The 17,989-nt window shown below is 50.8% G+C and overlaps 1 protein-coding gene across 6 annotated transcripts in view; it reads left to right on the top strand.

Annotated features, from left to right (window-relative positions):
• Positions 1 to 17,989, top strand: part of Afap1l2 (actin filament associated protein 1 like 2) — a 93,120-nt gene that overhangs the window by 50,182 nt on the left and 24,949 nt on the right. For all 6 annotated transcript variants that reach the window (XM_047553292.1, XM_047553290.1, XM_047553291.1 and 3 more), the window contains 3 exons: positions 6,255 to 6,383; positions 12,446 to 12,520; positions 13,815 to 13,909. In XM_047553292.1, the coding sequence (XP_047409248.1) occupies positions 6,255 to 6,383; positions 12,446 to 12,520; positions 13,815 to 13,909 (299 nt within the window). The remainder of the gene's footprint in view (positions 1 to 6,254; positions 6,384 to 12,445; positions 12,521 to 13,814; positions 13,910 to 17,989) is intronic.

Below are 17,989 nucleotides of genomic sequence, written 5' to 3'. Positions count from 1 at the left end.
AATGGTCTTTTACCTTGGTGCTACTTTAGAATCAGCTGGGAAGCCTTTAAATCTCAGGAGATCCCAGGTCACACCCAGAACAATGGGGCTGTGTGTTGGGCGGGGGGGTGGACCCAGGCACAGGGATTTGTCAAAGCTTCTCCCCACTGTTTTTGCCTTTTGTGTGCATGTCCCTGAGTGGCATGTGCTAAGTGGACTTCACACAGAGCATGTTTTTGAAAGTCAGCAGCAAGATGCTACTAGTACACACTGGTATGGAGAAGTAAGAACCTCCAGAGTTTCTGCAGAGGTGCCCAGTAGAGAAGCTGTATGAACATTGCTCTCCAACCATGCAACGGGATGATCTTAGCAAGGGAAAGGGACATCCTTCTTGTCCACAGGATGCGACTGGTTCTCTGCCTTTTAAGAAGTCAGTGGAGTCAGACTCCACAGGCTGTGGGTGCCATACCAGGCAGTGGTAATGGAAGTGGCTGCCTACAAAAGGGCACAGATACTTTTTAGGGTGATGGACATATTCTATAGCTTGATTGTGGTGTGGTGACTACCACAGCTGCAACAGAACCGCATAGTAAAAACAGGATTTTTTTAAGGTCTGTAAATTGTGTCCCAATAGAAAAACATTTTCTATTAAAAAAATTCCCACACCAATAATAAATGGATAAAGAGAATCTAGTATATCCACATAATGAAATTGCATTTGCTGTGAGGAGGAATGAACTCTTGGTACATGCTACAATATCCATGAACCTCAACGAGAATGCTGAGTGAAAGAAGCCAGACCCCACAGTGCACATAGTGTATGATTCTATTTCTATGAAATATCCAGAATAGGCAAATTCAGGGAGACAGAAAGCAGATTCGTGGTTGCTAGCGGTTGGGGGAAGAGGAGGCAGGGAGTAACTGTCTGATGAGTTTCCATCCGAGGTAGTAACGAAAGTTCTGAAACTAGATAGCAGTGATGGCACCCAGCAGGAAGTTCTTAATGCCACAGAACTATAAAATGATGAACTTGGTAGGTGCTATGTGTGTTTTACTACCAAAAAAAAAGAACAAGTCCCACTTCCTACTAGTATGCGGGTCACACAGGAGGTGCCTGGCAGAGGCTGACTCGATTTGGGGCACTATTGAAGAAAGGGTGTGATTGGTCTGTTAGTCTCCCTTCTCTGATGGAGTGAAGGGACTTGTTTCCCAAAAGCCCACCTTGAGAACTTGAGGACCCTCTGATCAGGAGGAACCATCCAGCATTTTCTGTCCCTCTGCCGCATCTATGTGAAGCTGCCACTTCTTACAGGAGCTTTCGCCAGCTTCATGACTGGCTGGTCCCAGCAGTGGGGTTTTTGAGGATAATGTGCCCAGTGGCTTGATCTCAGGAGGGTTTGGGAAATGGGGAGGGGGCGCGTGTCTTCACACATAAGAATGGGTCCGCTTGGTTTGATGTTTGGGAGGAAGCTCCATCATGGGCCATCAGCAGATGCAGCTGAATAAATAAAAATGTGTGCACCAGGCAGCAGGGGAACTGGGAAACGCAGCTTTCTCGGAGTGTTGGGAAGATGTTTATGGTTGGGAACCTAGTGACCAAAAAGGGAGACGGCCCCAAGATGAGGAAAGCCGGGGGAGGAGGTCATCTGGAGGCGGGGCTCCGCCAAGACCAGGCAATGAATCGTGCAGTTGAACCGTCCAGCTCTGCGTGGGCCTTGGAAGCCCTGAACAAGAATCTTATTGATGATTTGTCAGACCCTGAGCAGACAACCCTGAACTTTAACAGAGCCAGGATGGAAAGCCTGCACAAGGGCCTACAGTTTCCAGAATGAACAACAGGCTTATTTTCCCCTCCCTCCACTGGAGGACCAGGAAGAGACAGAAATGAAAAGTGTGGGGGACAGTGGGGGAGGAGGAGAAGTGATGAGCACGTTCTGGAGCCTCAATGGAACAGCCACATTCCTCTGAGGGGTGGCCCACCCCTCCGAGCCCTGAGGGTTGAAAAATGTCACTGGGGTTGGCGCAAATTGGAGCCTTGCCCCTGTTGATTGTTATTTCCAAGCATCCATAGCTGGACCCCAACAGGACACATCTGTGCAGGGATCACTGACAGCCTGTAGCATGTGGGCACCTTGTTAGATGCTCAGACCTACCAGGACTGACCTTGACCAGGAAGGACTTACATCTAGACTTGATATGTGCTGAGATGACCAGGAGCAGTTGACTTTGAGAGAAAGGAAGCTAGGGAGGCAGAGCTGGCAAGGGACCTGACTGCTGCTGGTCTTGGGCAGCTGCCCAGAGAGGGACTCTGGGTGGATCTTGAAGAACCATGTGGATCCAGAGAGAAAGGGAAATGACTTCTCTGGTTCCTGGAATCTTACTCTGGTCACTTCTCCAGGGCTTCTTTAATCTTGGTGCTTACCCTTCATCTGAAACAACTATCCTAGAAGAAGAAGAAAGTGTGGGACTGTCCTGAGCAGTGAGCACCCCAGGTACCATTGTCCCCACCCGTCTGCCTAGCCCATCAGCTCCCTAGTGGCAGGAACCACGGCTGCCAGGTTCACCATGGTATCCCCAGCCCGTACGTCAAATGACTTACTGCATCTCTCAGCCACCCAGGCAGCTTCCCTCGTAGTCCCTGATCTCACTGAATGATCACCAAGTCCTGATGGCTGCACCTGTCACATAGCTCCCTCAACCCCTCCTCTCTGTCTCCTGCACCCAACCCCTGCCTTGCAGTATATGGTGGACCAGGAAGCAGAGGCCATGACTCAGACAGACCTCTCCAGCTCCTGGGGAATCACAACAGCCAGCACACTGCAGACAGCAAATCCTTTGAACTTGGACATACTCGTGTTTGAACCCCGGTGCTGCTCTTCACTGGGGATGCAACCAAGTTAGGTTGTGATTCAGCCTCAGTAGCTCATTCCACAGCTGTGCTCTTGCAGGGTGGTTGTGAGAGTAGGAAACAGTAGGGGTACAGCTGATGGCATGGCGCCCAGCTGCCCCGATGAGGTCATAGCACCATTATTTCTTCTGCACAAATGTAGGCATCTAGTTGGCCTCCCGGCATCCCCTCCCAGCTGTCCTCCCCACTGTCTTTGGAGCGTTTCCATCTCCAGCCTGCCCTGCCCATTACATGGCCACAGGTCCTGCAGGACTCTGTGCTGACTCCTAAGCAAGGCAAAGGAAGCTGTCACCCTCTACTCCACTACCCAACCCACAGTCCTGGCCTCAGCCCACCTTCTGCCCCTTGCAGTCCAGCCCCACCGGCCCCTGTGCTTCATAGGCCCTTGATGCCAGAGCCACTGGTGCTCCCTGGTGAGCTCCAGGGGTTCCTCAATGACCAGCTTACAAGTCCTCTCGCTGCTAACCCCAGAGTTTGCCTTTCTTTCCTCGGCACATTCCTGGTCCTTGCAGACATTCCTGAATTAATCCCGTTCTCGCCCTGTGTGTCCGCAGGATGCCCTGTCCACAGATAGGAGGCCTCCGGAAGGGTCGAGGATCTCCCTGGGTCACCTTTGTCTCCCAAGAGCCAGGCACACACTTCCCATCTTTTGCTCACATGAAACATAAACAAAGGCTGTTTTCCAGGAATCGGGCAACTTTGGGGAAAAGCTGAGGATGTGGAAGTCATGTGACGCTTTCACTTTTCATGCTTTCCCCTCCATCCTGTCAGTCGGGAGTCTGCAGAGGCACAGCCCAGAGGAGTTCACGGGGCCAGGGGACCGTGGCAGAGACCCAGCTGCCTCGTGGGGCCCTTTCGCTTTTCTGGGTCCTGCTGGAGCAGAGTCTGCAGCTCCAAGTCGCGTTCCTCGTGTTCTTCCTCTGTTTTCCCTGGTTTGACTTCTCTAAACTCCCTGCTGAAGCCTGTGGAGACCCTGCAGCCTACAGGAAACCCGGGAATAGCTGTTAAAAACAAAGCGAGACCCAACCTAAGGCCTCTCCATTTGGGGACCTCGTTTTATTTTCTTTTAAAATCTTCTCTGGGGCCAGCTTAGGGGGACCCTGAATAAACTCTTGACGACTTAAGAGCAGTAGAGATTTGTTCATAGAGGTCGGATTTATAAAGCTGGGTGATAAGTCCTCCTGACTATTTCAGGAGAGTTGTAGCTTTGCAGTCATCTCTCTCCCTCTGTTCCTGTGTTTAATTCTGTTCTCCAGTTCAGTACCACCCCTAGGGCTTCTCCACCTCAGCTCAGTTGTCCAAACGCAGCAGCAACCATCAGGTTGGACCAGAGCAGGGTGATTGGCAGTGTGGCTCCTGGTTCTTGGTGAGCCGTTCTGGTTATAGCAGGGCCTGGGGCTGAGGTGGGGGCTCCAGCCGAAAAGCCCTGCTGGCTCAGATGGTGGACACCCTTGCCCATGAAGAGGATAAGATGCTAGGTGCATCCTCTAGCAATACCCATGGTGCCTGGGCTTCCTTGATACTTCTCTGTCTTCTTATAAACCAGAGAAGCCATTTCCCTTTCTCTCTGGATCCACAGAGAGATGGATCTTCAAGATCCACCCAGAGCCCCTTCGTGGCACCTCCTCTTTGGGCAAACATTTGACCTCCTGGAAGAGCCTGGTCTCTGCCATGTCCTCTGGTGTGCCCAGCGCTGCCTGCCTCCCTCCCTCTGGCTATTTATAAACCTCAGTGTGGTTACAGGTCTGACCAGCAATGCCAGGAAGACAGGGTGGGGGGTGAACAACGTAATGTGGAGTTGCAGCATTGTGCCTTTTTCTGCCCAGCTTTGATTGGCTTCCAGAGGGACACTGTCAAAGACTGTCCAGATGGAGAAGGAGCTCAGTCTGGTCTGAGACAAGGAGCTGTGATAAAAGCAGGGCCACCAGAGGTTCCAGATGGTGGCAAGTTGCTGGGAACCAAATTTGAAAAGCTCGTCCACATGGAAACTTCAGGGTTGGTTTCATTTAGACCAATTGGGGGAATGATTATTTGGGTTCTCAGTGTTGTTCCTGTTCTCTGTAAACTAGAAAAGTAAGCTGAGATATTTTTTAAAACACTTGTCTGTTCTAATGTTTTAGCTAGGTAGGATGTCCTGGATTTTGGATTTTCAGTGGATTCCTTTTCAGCCTAATCCAGGCCAGAATTATTTTTCTTGTACACTGCCATGGAGTGATTTGGGTGCACAATAAGGAGATGGGTTAGCTTTGCTTTCATTCATTCAGTTAGTCAATAAATATTGGACATTATTCCAGGTCCTGGAAATGTAAGCTAGACATAGAGCTTGTCCTTGGAGCTTATAGTTAAATGGGTACACAGAAAGTTACATTATAGCACAGTCAGAGGTTGGAGAGGGTATATGTTTCTTATTGCTGCTGTAACAAATTACCAAGCTTAGGTGACTCAAAGCAACACAAGATCATTAGCTTTTAGTTTTGGAGATCAGAATTTAGCATCCACAAGGCTCTGTTCCTTCTGGGGCCTCCCATAGGGACCAGTAGCAAAGGGATTATCTGTCAAAGGAGCCCTCACTGTTCCAGAGGCTCAGGGAAGGCATCCCAGGAGGAATGTTATCTAGACCAAGACCTGAGGGATGAGTAAGATCTGCCAGGGGAGGAGACCATAGCATGGGAGCACCGGAGGAGCACAGTGGCTGGGCTGCAGAGGGAGGTGATGGGTGTGGGGCTGATATTGTGGCAGTCTGGAGGGTGTCAGGGGAACCAGGAGAGGCTTTTAATGGTGGGTGTCTGTGATCAGATTTGTGCTTTAGAAAGTCATGTAGCCAAATCAAGATCAGGCTCAGAGCCACAGGATTTCAGAGCTGGAAGGAACTTCATGAAGTATTTATGAAATGACCTGAGAGGTTTAAATAATAGTTTCAAAGTCTCCTGGAGAGAGTCAAGATGCAAGTGACCCTGATCATAACCACACCTCTGAGAGCAGAAGGCCGCGGCTGGCAGTGCTTCTTGAGGCTGGGTTTTGTTTCCCCACAGGAACCCCGCCAGGGCAGGCATTTACAGTGGAAGGCATTCCCTCAGGATGTGGGCTAACCTGGCCACTGTCACTCCTCCAGCAAAGGGCAGACCTGTGACTGCAGCCGAGGACATCCGTCTAAAGTCAAGGGCCTATTTCTCTCCCACTGTGACCCTAGAACTAAGAATGCCACCTCCTGACTGGGTACCCCAAGTGCCACCAGGCCTCACCCCAAACCCTTCTTCCTGGGACCAGAGGGATCATGGTGGGATGCTGCGGGATGCAGAGGTGTGTCCACAGCGGGCCGCTGGGGAGAAGGCGCCACTGAGAGGTGTCTCCTGTTTTTGGTCTCCAGCCCTAGAGCAACTCCTGGCAGAGCTGGACCACTTCCTCAAGATCTTGGACCAGGAGAACCTGAGCAGCACCGCCGTGGTGAAGAAGAGCGGCCTGGCCGAGCTCCTCCGGCTTTACACCAAGAGCAGCAGTAAGTGTGGCCCAGGGGCCATCGAGAGGCCCCACGGAGATGGAGGGATGGCTCGCTAGTCGTCTCAGGCCACCATGACAAAATGCCATAGACAGGCGGCTTAAATGACAGACGTTTATTTTCTCACACCTCTGGAGGCCAGAAACCTGGGGTCAAGGAGTCAGCAGGGCGGGCTCTTTCCTTGGCTTGCCAGTGAGCATCTGTCCCCACGTGTCTTCCCTCTGCATGTGTCTATGTCCTGATTAGGGCCCGACTTTGTGACTTCGTCCTAAGTTAGTTCCCCCTTTAAAGACCCACATTCAACTACAGTCAAACAGAGGCCCAATTCAGTCATAATAATGGTTGCAGGAGGGACCCGAGTGGGAGCCCCAGAAATCTCTGAGAACTCAGCCCAAGTGAAGTTTTAAACAAAGTATTTTCAAAAGACGTTTCCTTCCTGGTTGGAAGTGGATAAGGGGTAATGAACTATTGTAACAACACCTGACACTGAACTGAGTCCCCTCCCCTACACATATGAACTTGTTTCATCTTTTGGATGCCCCTGTGGGGTTGGTGCTGCAGTTACAGAGGAGGAAACTGAGGCCAAAGAGTTGAAATAACTTTTCCAGTATTATACAATCTAAGAGGAAAAGAAGAAAACATCTTTAAGACTCTGTAACTCAGAATTTTAAGTTTATCATTTTCTCATCTTTTTTTAATTTAATTTTTAAATTTGTCCTAATTTGTTTCACATGACAGTAGAAAGCATTTATTCATTTTGATAAATCATACATACATGGAGTATAATTTTATTGTGGTAGTTTACTTGTAATATGGTGTGCCCATCTTAAGTACAACTCCATGAGTTTTAGTAACTCTCTAGACCTGTGTACCTACCACCCAAAACATGACATAGAATATTTCTGTCATCCAGAAGGTTCTGACTGGCCCCATCTCAGTTAATTCCCTTCCCACCCCAACCCAAGTGACCCATTGCCCTGATTTCTCTCACCACAGAATGGCAGCCTTTGAGTTTTGTACCAATGGAATCATGTGCATGTGTGTGCTCCACGTCTGGCTTTGTCTATGCTGTCAGACATGCCAGTATTTTATTGAGGACAGTTTCGTTCTGTGAACACACCACAATCTGCTTATCCATTTATTTACTGAAGGACATTTGAATTGTTCTCTGATTTGTGCTTCAAGGCTACTATGAGCATTCTGTTCCTGTCTTCTTGTGGACATATGGTTTCATTTCTAGCAAATATGGATTTTTTTTTTTTAAAAAAAGAAAACCTTGTGAAGCCATAGAGTTGAGTTGAATTTTGTCAGGTGTTGGAGAACGGGAGATGTGTTTGGGGACAGTAAGGGCATCTAATCCATCTGCCTCTTGGTAGGAGCAGCTCAAGTCGTGCCAGGGAAGGGAAGTCTCCACCTGCTCCAGTCCGGAAATGCTCCCTGCATCCAACCTGAATCTGCCAGGCAGCATTTAAAGGCTCCTTCCCCCTCTTTTGTTCTCAGGAAAATGTGTTTCTATTCTTTGAATGACAGAGACAAGTAAAGCTGAAGCCTGTTGCTGGTTGCCCATCACCCTTCCCTCTTGGGGGAGCTCTCATCCGGGGTGCTCTACCTGGAGCCCCTCCTCGCCTCCTCCAGGCCACCCCACAGTTCCCAGGCTCCTCCTGGCTTTGTAGCAGCGTCTGCAGGAATACACATCAAAGACGCGCTCCGTGAGAAAGGCAGAGGGGAAACCCATAGAACAAAGCAGGAACGCCAGTGAGGGCTGATTCACTCTGCAGAAGGAGTCACACTCCCCAGACCTTTCAAGATGTGCTGGGACTTGAGAACATCAATTATAAAGACCGCCTCTGTCAGGAGTTGGAACACACCTCTTTATTATGGGTCAGACGCATAGTTCTCGGTGTGAATGTACTGCAGTGCCTCCTGTATTGGGTCACTTTTTGGTTTAACGTGCTGCGTAGCTTCTCTAGGGGACCTTTGTTCTGCCCTGACTTACCCTTATAAAGTCAGCCCTGCCCTACCCTGGTCTCTGCAGCTTGTGATAGTGGAAGGCTGCTCACTGGTCAGGGGCTCCCCAGTGCCTATCACTTGGAGTGGCCCCAGATTGCTGGTAATTGTGTCTGGCCTTTCTGAGGCTGTAGCCATGGCTTACATTTTCAGGGGTGATGCCCACTTATTGATAGTCGCTGTTTGACAGAGAACTTCTTTTTTGGTCCTATTTGTACCCCTTAGACTGCAGAGAAGGTAGAACAGCAAGTAATATTGACTCCATACTGTGTCCTGGCACAGCACTTAATATATTTAGTGACATAAACTATGTCATTTAATCCTCATCCCAAATCTGTGATGGAGTCAGTATCCCCATCTTACCAACAAGGGAACAAGGACTTAGAAAGTCACTTGCCCAAGGCTCATGACTGTGAGTGATGGAGCCAGTGCAGGTAGAACTAACCATTGTACTCCCCTACCTCCCCAGCCTCAGTTGCACCAGATTATCTGTTGTGTTGCCTGGGACCAAATCCTAAATACCCTCCACCCACCCTGAAGGTAAAGCATCCGTCTTCCTCAGGGCTGTCAGGCCTGCCTCACTGTATTTACTAAAAACGTGGCTCATTCTGGGTCTTGCAGATGGGGCCTGCTGGTCATTTCAAGATGGCCTGTGGTCCACATGGGCCGAACTGCCATTTGCACGTGCAGGGCAGGGTGTGAGCGAGTGCGTGTATCAATGTGCATTTGTGCTTTCAAGCAGAATTGTCCATTTGGGTTTCTGAGCTTTTCATTTTCTTGGCATAACACAAATTCTCTACCCCGTCCGCTTTTTGTCCCGGTAATGAGGTCAAGGCACACATTGGAGGTCGGTCTGTCCGGGCCTTGGCCGCCTGTGGCCTGGTCATTCCCTTGCCAACAAGAGCCACACCCTCACTCCCCTGCTCGGAGGCACCCGAGTTTCAGTGACTGCCCCTCTGTTGAGTACTCCAAATGCTTTTGTCTACCCAACCCAAAGAGCTTTGTGCCCACCTCTCCCCAACCCCAGTTCTGTGAGGAAAACCTCCCTCTGCAGACAAGGGCAGATCTCCTAAGAAGGCCGCACTTGCTCTGAGCTTTACTGGCTCATTTTCCATCACCATCTATGGCTGCCCTCATTTCCTACCTGCCGTGTAACTCTTTAGTCAGGGTCTCTCTCCTCCACCAGATTGGGGGTTCTCTGCTGTATCCCCAGCTCCTGGTACACTGCTGATGCTCAACATGCTTCTAAAAATGAATGAGTGAGCCAGGGGTAGTGTCGCACACCCGCGATCCCAGTGGCTTGGGAGGCTGAGGCAGGAGGATCGCTAGTTCAAAACCAGACAGCAAAAGTGAGGTGCTAAGCAACTCCGTGAGATCCTGTCTCTAAATAAAATACAAAAAAGAGCTGGGGATGTGACTCAGTGTTCCAGTGCCCTAAGTTCAATCCCCGATACCAAAAAAAAAAAAAAAAAAAAAAATGAATGAGTGAATGATAGAAGGTCCTCCAGACCTAGGCTACCACTACCTGAGACTACTGTGGGCCAGGTTTATACTTTTTGCACAATTACATAGATTTTGGGAGCCTTCTACAACCAGCCTGGGTAGTTCTGGGTTAGTAATCCTTTGGGAATCAAAGCCGTGTCAATCACAGGCCTATGGAGTGCTCAGTGAGGGAGCATACAGCCTCATGGGGTGGTGAGTTTTCTCTGTAATGTTCGAATCATCTTGGAGAGAAAGCACCTGCTCAGAATCTAATAGTTAAGACAGTCACAACAATGTCTTGCCTTCTATTTTTTTCACACAAAAGTATGAACTTGATCAGTGATATAAAAAAAGAAATGAACATGAAATGACACTATTTATGGACTTCCAGTTCCTTTTTCTGATTTTTATCAATGTCAGATCTGAGTATTTTTGTATAGTTATGGTTTGCCTCTCTGTTTCTGCTTTACATTATATTTAGACTTGCTAGATGTATACATTTCCACGTGTCAGCAGTTTACATACATTTATTTTTTGCTACACTGAAACTTGATAGTTTACCTCTTGAATCATGACTATCTTTGCAAATAACAGACTTAGAGCAACCTTGTTGTTATTTTTTTGCAGGTGTGTAGTATCCATGGAGAGATAAGCTCTAATGTTCAACTAACTCTATTTTGATGGGCATTTAAGTTGTATTTTCTGGAAAAAAAGTTTTTTCATACAATATTGCAATGAACATTGTCAAAATTTTGTTTATGTGCTGGAGGATAAATTTTTGGCAGTGGAAATGCTGAGATAAAGAATACAAATGTGTAAAATTAAATTGTCCTCCAAAATCACCTTCAAAGCTATTGTGGAAATTTAGCACTCTCTCCAGTTTTCCATTTATTTATTTATTTATTTTGGGGAGCAGTTACTAGGGATTGAACTCAGGGGCACTCAAACACTGAGCCATATCCCCAGCCCTATTTTGTATTTTATTTAGAGACAGGGTCTCACTGAGTTGCTTAGCACCTCACTTTTGCTGAGGCTGGCTTTGAACTCATGGTCCTCATGCCTCAGTCTCCAAAGCCACTGGGATTACAGGCGTGTGCCACCACACCTGGTAATCCATTTATTTTTTAAAGGTGACCAGCGATTCTGTATGCTGATGTGCCATGGTTTATTTTACCATTTTCCTGTTGTTGAGCCTTTGGGTCATTTGCCATGTTTCAGGCTATCATTTTTAATACTGGTTAACCCTAAGCTTAGTTTACTTTTCCAGATTCCCTACTACTTAACATTTGTATGCTTGAAAACTTCCCAGTTAGGTAGAAACATCATGATTGTTTTCTACACTATGAAGACAAAGATCTGAGTTGTAAGGGATAGATGGTTTGCCCAGAAATATGCTACCTGCTGCTTCCCCCTGCTGAGGACTTGTCCCCTGAGCTGCACTCTGGAGAAGGTGTCTCAGCTTGTGGAAAAGTGTACTTTGGCACCTGATGACTTCCTTCCATAAACAGCTGCAGTTCTCAGCATAGGGTGACATCGCCCCTGGTCCTGGCAGGGTTGGGCACTGTGGTGTTAGTCCTGTGGGTTGATGGCTGAGGACCATCCAGTCTCCTCCTGGATTCTCCTTGGTCTCAGGCTTGTTTAGTAGGCCTTTGGCTGGAGTCTAGACGGTCTGTGGTCGTGGAACAGACCAACCCCCAACTACCTCCTTTGCCAAGGATTTGAATTGGGTCTCTTGGCTTAGGATCGCTCTTGAACCACTGGAATTTATCAGCCACAAGTTTCTAGGAAATGTAAATTGAGGGCTGCAAAAGAACTTTGGGAGGGCTTAGAAGAGGAGAAATGTCAGGATGAACTCTTCCTTGGCATCTGAAGAACTCACCTGGGATTAGAAATTGAGTACCTGGTCAGAGGCTAGCTCTCCTCTGCCTGTGGGCACTGGAAGGTGGCGCTCCTGCACAGAGGCATTCTGAAGGAGGAGACCAGTTGTGCTACTGCAGCACACAATCTACGGGGTAGATTGGACTCCTCGGTTCTCCTTCCCAACCCTCTCTTCTGTCACCTAGAACTCATGACTTGGCTCTCAGCACCTCACCCACCCACTAGGAGCCAATGATACCCACCTAAGGTCTAGGTGACAGCTTCCTGGTCCTCAGAGTGTGCTACCTTATCTAGACATCCCTCTGATTAATTCATCTAAGTACTTCAGACCAGGATGGGAATGGCAGGTAGGGAACATTCTACAGTGTAAATGAAATACTAAGACTTCTGCACCTGGTGGAACACACGGCAGATCTTTGAGGTATGGGTGTCTTCAACTTCCGATTATCATTCCCAAAGCTGTCCTTCTGTACCCTGCCCTTCCCCTCTCCCCACACCACTCCAAGCTAGAAAACTAGCAGCCAGCAGTTTGCAATTTCTTGTTTGGAAACCTGTCAACTCTCTATGATGGACTCATAACCAACCTGAAATGCTGAGTGCTTTTACTGGAACCCAAGCAGATGAAAGCCATCTTGCGGGTACTGTTTCTCCCTGGAAGTCACACAAAGCCCACATCTTCAATTCTTCTCCTGCAGATTCTGATGAGGAGTACATTTACATGAACAAAGTGACAGTCAACAGGCAACAGAATGCCGAGTCTCAGGACAAAGGTACGGGGCTGGGTGGGCTGCTGGATGCTGGCAACAGCTGGCTCACAGGAGGTGCGGGAGGCACGAGGCTCAGCTCCCTGACTCCCCCTTCCTCCCAGCCAGCTCGCAGACAGGCCTGGAGGAGTTATTTTTAGAAGACACATTTTGGTTGATGGTATTTTGGGTTGATGTATTTTTGGGTTTTCAGCCGGCCGCCACCTCCTTGCCCATTGAGGAAGGAATCTGTCCCGCAATCTCCTTTTCCTAGCATCATCCCAAGAACAGGAAGTCATAATTCAGATGTGCTGGGAGCACAGCTGTGTGTAGTGCTGATCCCACGGTTCCAGCCTTGTCTTTTGATAGAAGTCTGTGCAGGAAGGAGGGAGGAGACGCGCCATCGGCAACCATTTCAATATTCAAAGATGACGATGCACCAAGGGCTCTTGGGAGCAGAACATTTTTTCTTCTACTGGAGAGGTGTATGGCGTCCTCCCTGGCCCCTGGCTCTTCTGCTCACTGCTTTTCCTTCTCAGTCTCTGAGTGGTCTGTCAGGACCCTGGGGGGCCCAGGGATGTGCACAGCTACCCAGTGGTAGAAGAGGGGCATCAGAAGCTTCACCTCCCAAGTCCCAAGCCTGCCACTCAGATGGCAAGGTTTAGAGAGAGGTGTGAACATGGCTGTGGAGCGCTGAGCCCTGGGAAGGCTTGGGAACAGCAGCCACCAGAGCCCCAAGGTCAGACCTGCGAGCTGTCTATCTGGAGCTGGCTGCATTAGCCAAGAGAGTGGGGCCCAGAAGAGCCTTGGGACCCCATCGCAAGGACCCAGAGGGGTGATGGCCTAATTTCCAGCCCCTCCTTCATCCCCCACCTCCAAGCCTGCGACTGCAGAACTCAGTCCGATGACAGCTCCCACTCTGCCCAGGATCTTTCACCTTCAGGGTCAACTGTGGGAGGAAAGAGCCATAATCACAGGGTCGGTGCTGAGAGCAGCTCAATATAGTGCCTGCCAGGCAGCCGCTTCTCTCGCTGCAGCTCTGTGGCTGGGCCATTTTTGACACGGGGTAGGTGGGTGGGGGCCACAGAGCCTGCCAGAAACCCCAAGCTGTTTCCTTCCGAGGAATCTGCCCATGACTGGGGCACTCTTGCACCCTATTCTTGGAGGTGAAACAACTTTGGGACAGCCTGCCTGGGTAATTAGCACCTGCTCAAATAGAAGGCATGTGACAGATAGGATGAGTGACCAGACATTCCTGGGTAATGAGACCCAGCCACGAGGCCGGGCACCCCTCACCAAAGCCTTCTCTTGCTGCCCACAGCGCCTGAGGAGCAGGGCCCGCTGAGCAATGGGGGGCCTGGCCAGCACACCTTGGCCCCTCAGAAGAGCCTTCCAGACCTTCCACCACCCAAGACGGTAAGTGTCCATCCAGGGCCCCTGGTATTCATGACTTAGGCCCTGAGAACTTCCGCTTGTCCTCAGCCATGTTGTCCACCAAGTCTCTGGCATTTTCCGAGTATCCTCTGTGTGCAGGGCATGAGGCAAGGGAGACAGAGCAAAAGCAGCTCCACAGGTGACTTGTCATTTGCTCACGGCCACCATATTCCCAACGCTAAGGGTGATGGACATGGGGAGACTGTGTCAAGTGTCCCTGTGTATCTAACACCTTATTAGTCCCTTGAGAGGGTCCATGTATGGCTGTGGTCCCCAGCTCAGGACACTATGATCTTTTGAAACTGTAAATCTTATCACTCTTCACTTCCTGCTTGAAATCTCCCAGTGGTTCTCATTAACCTAGAGACAGATGTTCCTTGACGCGGTCCAGGTCCTGCGTGTCCAGCCCAGCTCCTGCCCAGCCTCCTCACGTGGCTTTCAGCTGGCCTTCCTCCGGCTCCTGGGTTATGCCACTGCCCTGGGACCTGCTTCAGGGATTCTCTATTTCCTCTGCCACTGGGTCTCCTGTGGCTGTTGCTGCCTTATCTCCCGGACGCCCTTGGACTTTCCCTAGCCAGGCTGCGTGGGGCATTCCACTCCTGCTCTGCCCGTTACTACTGCCCCCACCCCTTCACCTCTCCATGGCACCTGCCACTGTTGACAAGATCTTTTTATTATTTGTCTCCTCCACCAGATAAAAGCGCCCCAGGACAGGGACCATGTCTTTCGCTTGCTGCTTCATGTCCAGTGTGGGGACACAGTAGGCCATACACAGAGTTGTTCATTTGGATGAGTGGATAGGTGGATCGATAGGCGAGTTGATTACAGAAACATGCAGACATGGGTTCAGATGCCGGGCTGCCAGCCACTTGCCCTTGGACCTTGAGAAAGTTATTTAAGATCCTGAGCCCTTTGTTTCCTGATGTTGGAGTTGAAGGGATGTTGGCATCTGTCTCATCGATGCTGATCACTGGGCAGCATGCCGCTGGCATTCAGTGAGGTGGGCAGCAGTGTCCCTGTTTTATGGGTGAGGAGCCTAACATCTCACAGGGGCAGAATCAAGATTTGAACCCAGCCATTTGTCCCAAGGGTGTAGTTGGGGCCAGTTTCTTAGAGAAGGTATAGGGCCACAGCAGGAAGGACTTATGTAGGAAGCAGCTGGCCCTGGGGTCCACCTCAGCAGGAAACTGAATCCTTGGTCACTCTGTGCTCCAGTCAAATGACCCACTGCTGATCTGCAGGCTTACGTCACTGTTGAAGTGGTCCTGACCCCAGAACGGCTCTGGACCCCCTTCCCTCATGCCTACCTGAGGCAGCAGGCTCCTCACACTGGAATATGACTTTACTACGTAGATGGAGGGTCGTTCTGGAGTGCCTGGGACACTTCCCCATTGCATGGGGGTCCTCAAGCTGTGACAGCTGGTGGGACTCTGTCTTGGGATAGGTGAACCTTCATGGACTGCTCTTTAGTCCCTGGGTGACCCATGGTGCTGACGATGCCAGCAACTGCCCACCCTGAGCTTCCACCCACTCCAGGAGCACAGATACCATCCCCCACCCCCTAAGGGGTGGCTGTTTTCGTTGTGGTTTTTCATGTGAAGAAACAAGCCTAGAGGCTAGACCCACAACCAGGGCCCACGGCTGGAGCCACATGGCTGGCAGTCAGAGTGGCTCCCCTCATCTTGACCCCCCCAAACTTTGGGGCGCTGGAGAAGTACCGCCCTTCCGCTCCCTCACACACTTGCTGAGTGCTTTGACCGGTTGAGAGAAGCTGTGGTTCTCTGACGGAAGGATTTCTGGCATGTTCTAGGCTCGCTCTCTCGCTGGGTGGTAGGGCCGGAAACATGGCACCTCAGGACCAGGGCTAGAACTTTCCTGTCCTGAATCTGGCATCTGATTCTGACCCAGGCATCTTAGGCATCTGCTGAATGGAAGTGCCCCGTCGGCCACACTAGCACCTGGTGGGTGAGGGTGTTTACCAGACAGTCTCTCTGGTACTGAGGGCTGAGCCTTCTAGAAATCGGTAGTTTGTCATCCCCAGCACCACCCCTCAGTTACATCCCCAGCCCTTTTTATTTTAAAAAAGTATTTTTTAGTTGTAGATGTACACAGTATCTTTATTTATTTATTTATTTTTATGTGGTGCGGAGGTTCGAACCCAGTGCCTCACACCTGCGAGGCAAGCGCTCCACCTCTGAGCCCCAGCCCCAGCCCCAGCTCCAGCCCCTCATTTTTATGTTTTGAGACAGGGCCTGGCTACGTTGCCCAGGCTGGCTTCAAACTTGTGATCCTCCTACCTCAGCGGGACGACGAACCTGCGCCCCTGGGCCCAGTTAAAATAAGTGTTTTACAAAGTGGGACCAGAATACAGCTTTAAACTAATTAGGCGTGGTGAGGCTGGCAACCTCCGGGGCGCTGGCACGGTTTTTACTACTCCTTTGGTGCCTCCTGTACCAACTGCATGGCATTAAGGGCCTCTGGAGGAGGCGAGGGGCAGGGAGAGGACAGGGAGGCACGTGGCCCCCTCCAGAGAGACTTCCTGTGGTGTCTTTGACTGAGGGCTGCTTGACCAGAGAAGCTTGTGGCCATATGGGAGACACCTGGGGTCAGAGTTGGGCTCCCTCCACGCCATGAGGACTTCCCGTGCTAGGACTCCCTCCAGCTAGGGGTGTGGACTGCAGCTCTCTTATCTAGGTCCCTCCTTGTTCTGCCCTAGGCACCCAGCGCCAACCTCAGGGTTCCAGGCATGGCGTGAGCAAGGGCAGCGTGGAGCAGCCGGGCTTCTCCCTCCTGCCCACACGCGTGTGCAGGTGTGCACACACCTGGCTCCCTCAGGCCTCTCCCGTCAGGTCTGAGCTAAAGCAGCTGTAGCTCCTAGTCCAAGGGCCCCAGAGGAGTGGGGTTAGGAGCAGCCAGAACCAGGATGAGAACCAGAGGCGCAGCTGCCTCATTGAGGGACTGTGGCAGCTCCACCCCAGGATCTGGACCCAGAGTGACCTTGTGGCCTGCCCTCCTCAGAAAGCCCCTCCTTCCTACCCTGACCCTGACCCCGTAGCATCCGGGTGCCATGGGCTCGTCCACCTGAGTGCTGGACCTCTCACCGCTGCCACCCATGGGGGCTACAGAGGAGGCCAGATGTCTGCCCAGAGTCCTCAGTGCCACTGGCCAGGCCAGGATTTTGGCCTCTGTCCCAGGGTCAGGATGCTTGTTAGCCATAAGCCAGGACTTTCTGCATGATGGCCCGGGCCCTGGTTCCAACCCCCACAGACTCAGTGGAGAGCAGGCCTTTCCAGCAACAGAAGGGCAGCCAGAGGTCTGGAGCAACCTCGTGGGTGTGGACAGTGACTCAGGCAGCTGTGGCCTTTCCAGGCTGCTGTCTGCCCAGCCAGGTGCTGTGGTCACTGCAGGAGAAACAGATGTTGCTGGCCACTGTTTCCCTCTTGGCCAGCACAGCCATCTCCACCCATCTCCCCTCGGAGGCCTGAGCATGCGTTGGTGCGGGTCTCAAGTGAGCTGCCCTGTGGGAGAAGCAGCCAACCCCATAAAGGGGCATTGCCGTGGTCAGTGTGGGCACTGGGTGGCCTGTCCACTTACCCCACCGAGAACTTCCTGCAGTGCATGTACTCCGAGCAGGCTGCTTAGAGCTACAGAGGTGCCTCACGTCACCTGGGCCCCTCTCTTGGTCAGCTGTCAGTCTCATCGTGGTCAGGGTGGGCACTGTCCCTCTGGCCAGTCTCCCTGCCACTGCTTTAGTTGAGCGGAGTTTTCTGCAGCACAGCAGTGCGGTTCAGCAGGCATCGTGACTGGGCTCTTGTGCTGCGCTACAACTGCAGAGTTGAACATCTGAGCTGAGAGACTCCAAGGGGCCCACAAATCCCCCAAGTATTTGCTCCTTGGCCCCTTATGAAAAAAATCTGTGGACCTCTGCTAAATCCTGTGGAGCAGGGTGACTTTCTTCCCGTCTCTTCCTCTGAACAGTCAGAAAGTTATTTCCAGAATTGAAGTCATCTTCATTTAATATTCACCGTCTTCACCATCATAAAGATGTTGATCCTTCAAATA

Source organism: Sciurus carolinensis, chromosome 5, assembly GCF_902686445.1.
Source record: "Sciurus carolinensis chromosome 5, mSciCar1.2, whole genome shotgun sequence".
Lineage (NCBI taxonomy): Eukaryota > Metazoa > Chordata > Mammalia > Rodentia > Sciuridae > Sciurus > Sciurus carolinensis.
This window is presented reverse-complemented; position numbering and strand designations above follow the sequence as displayed.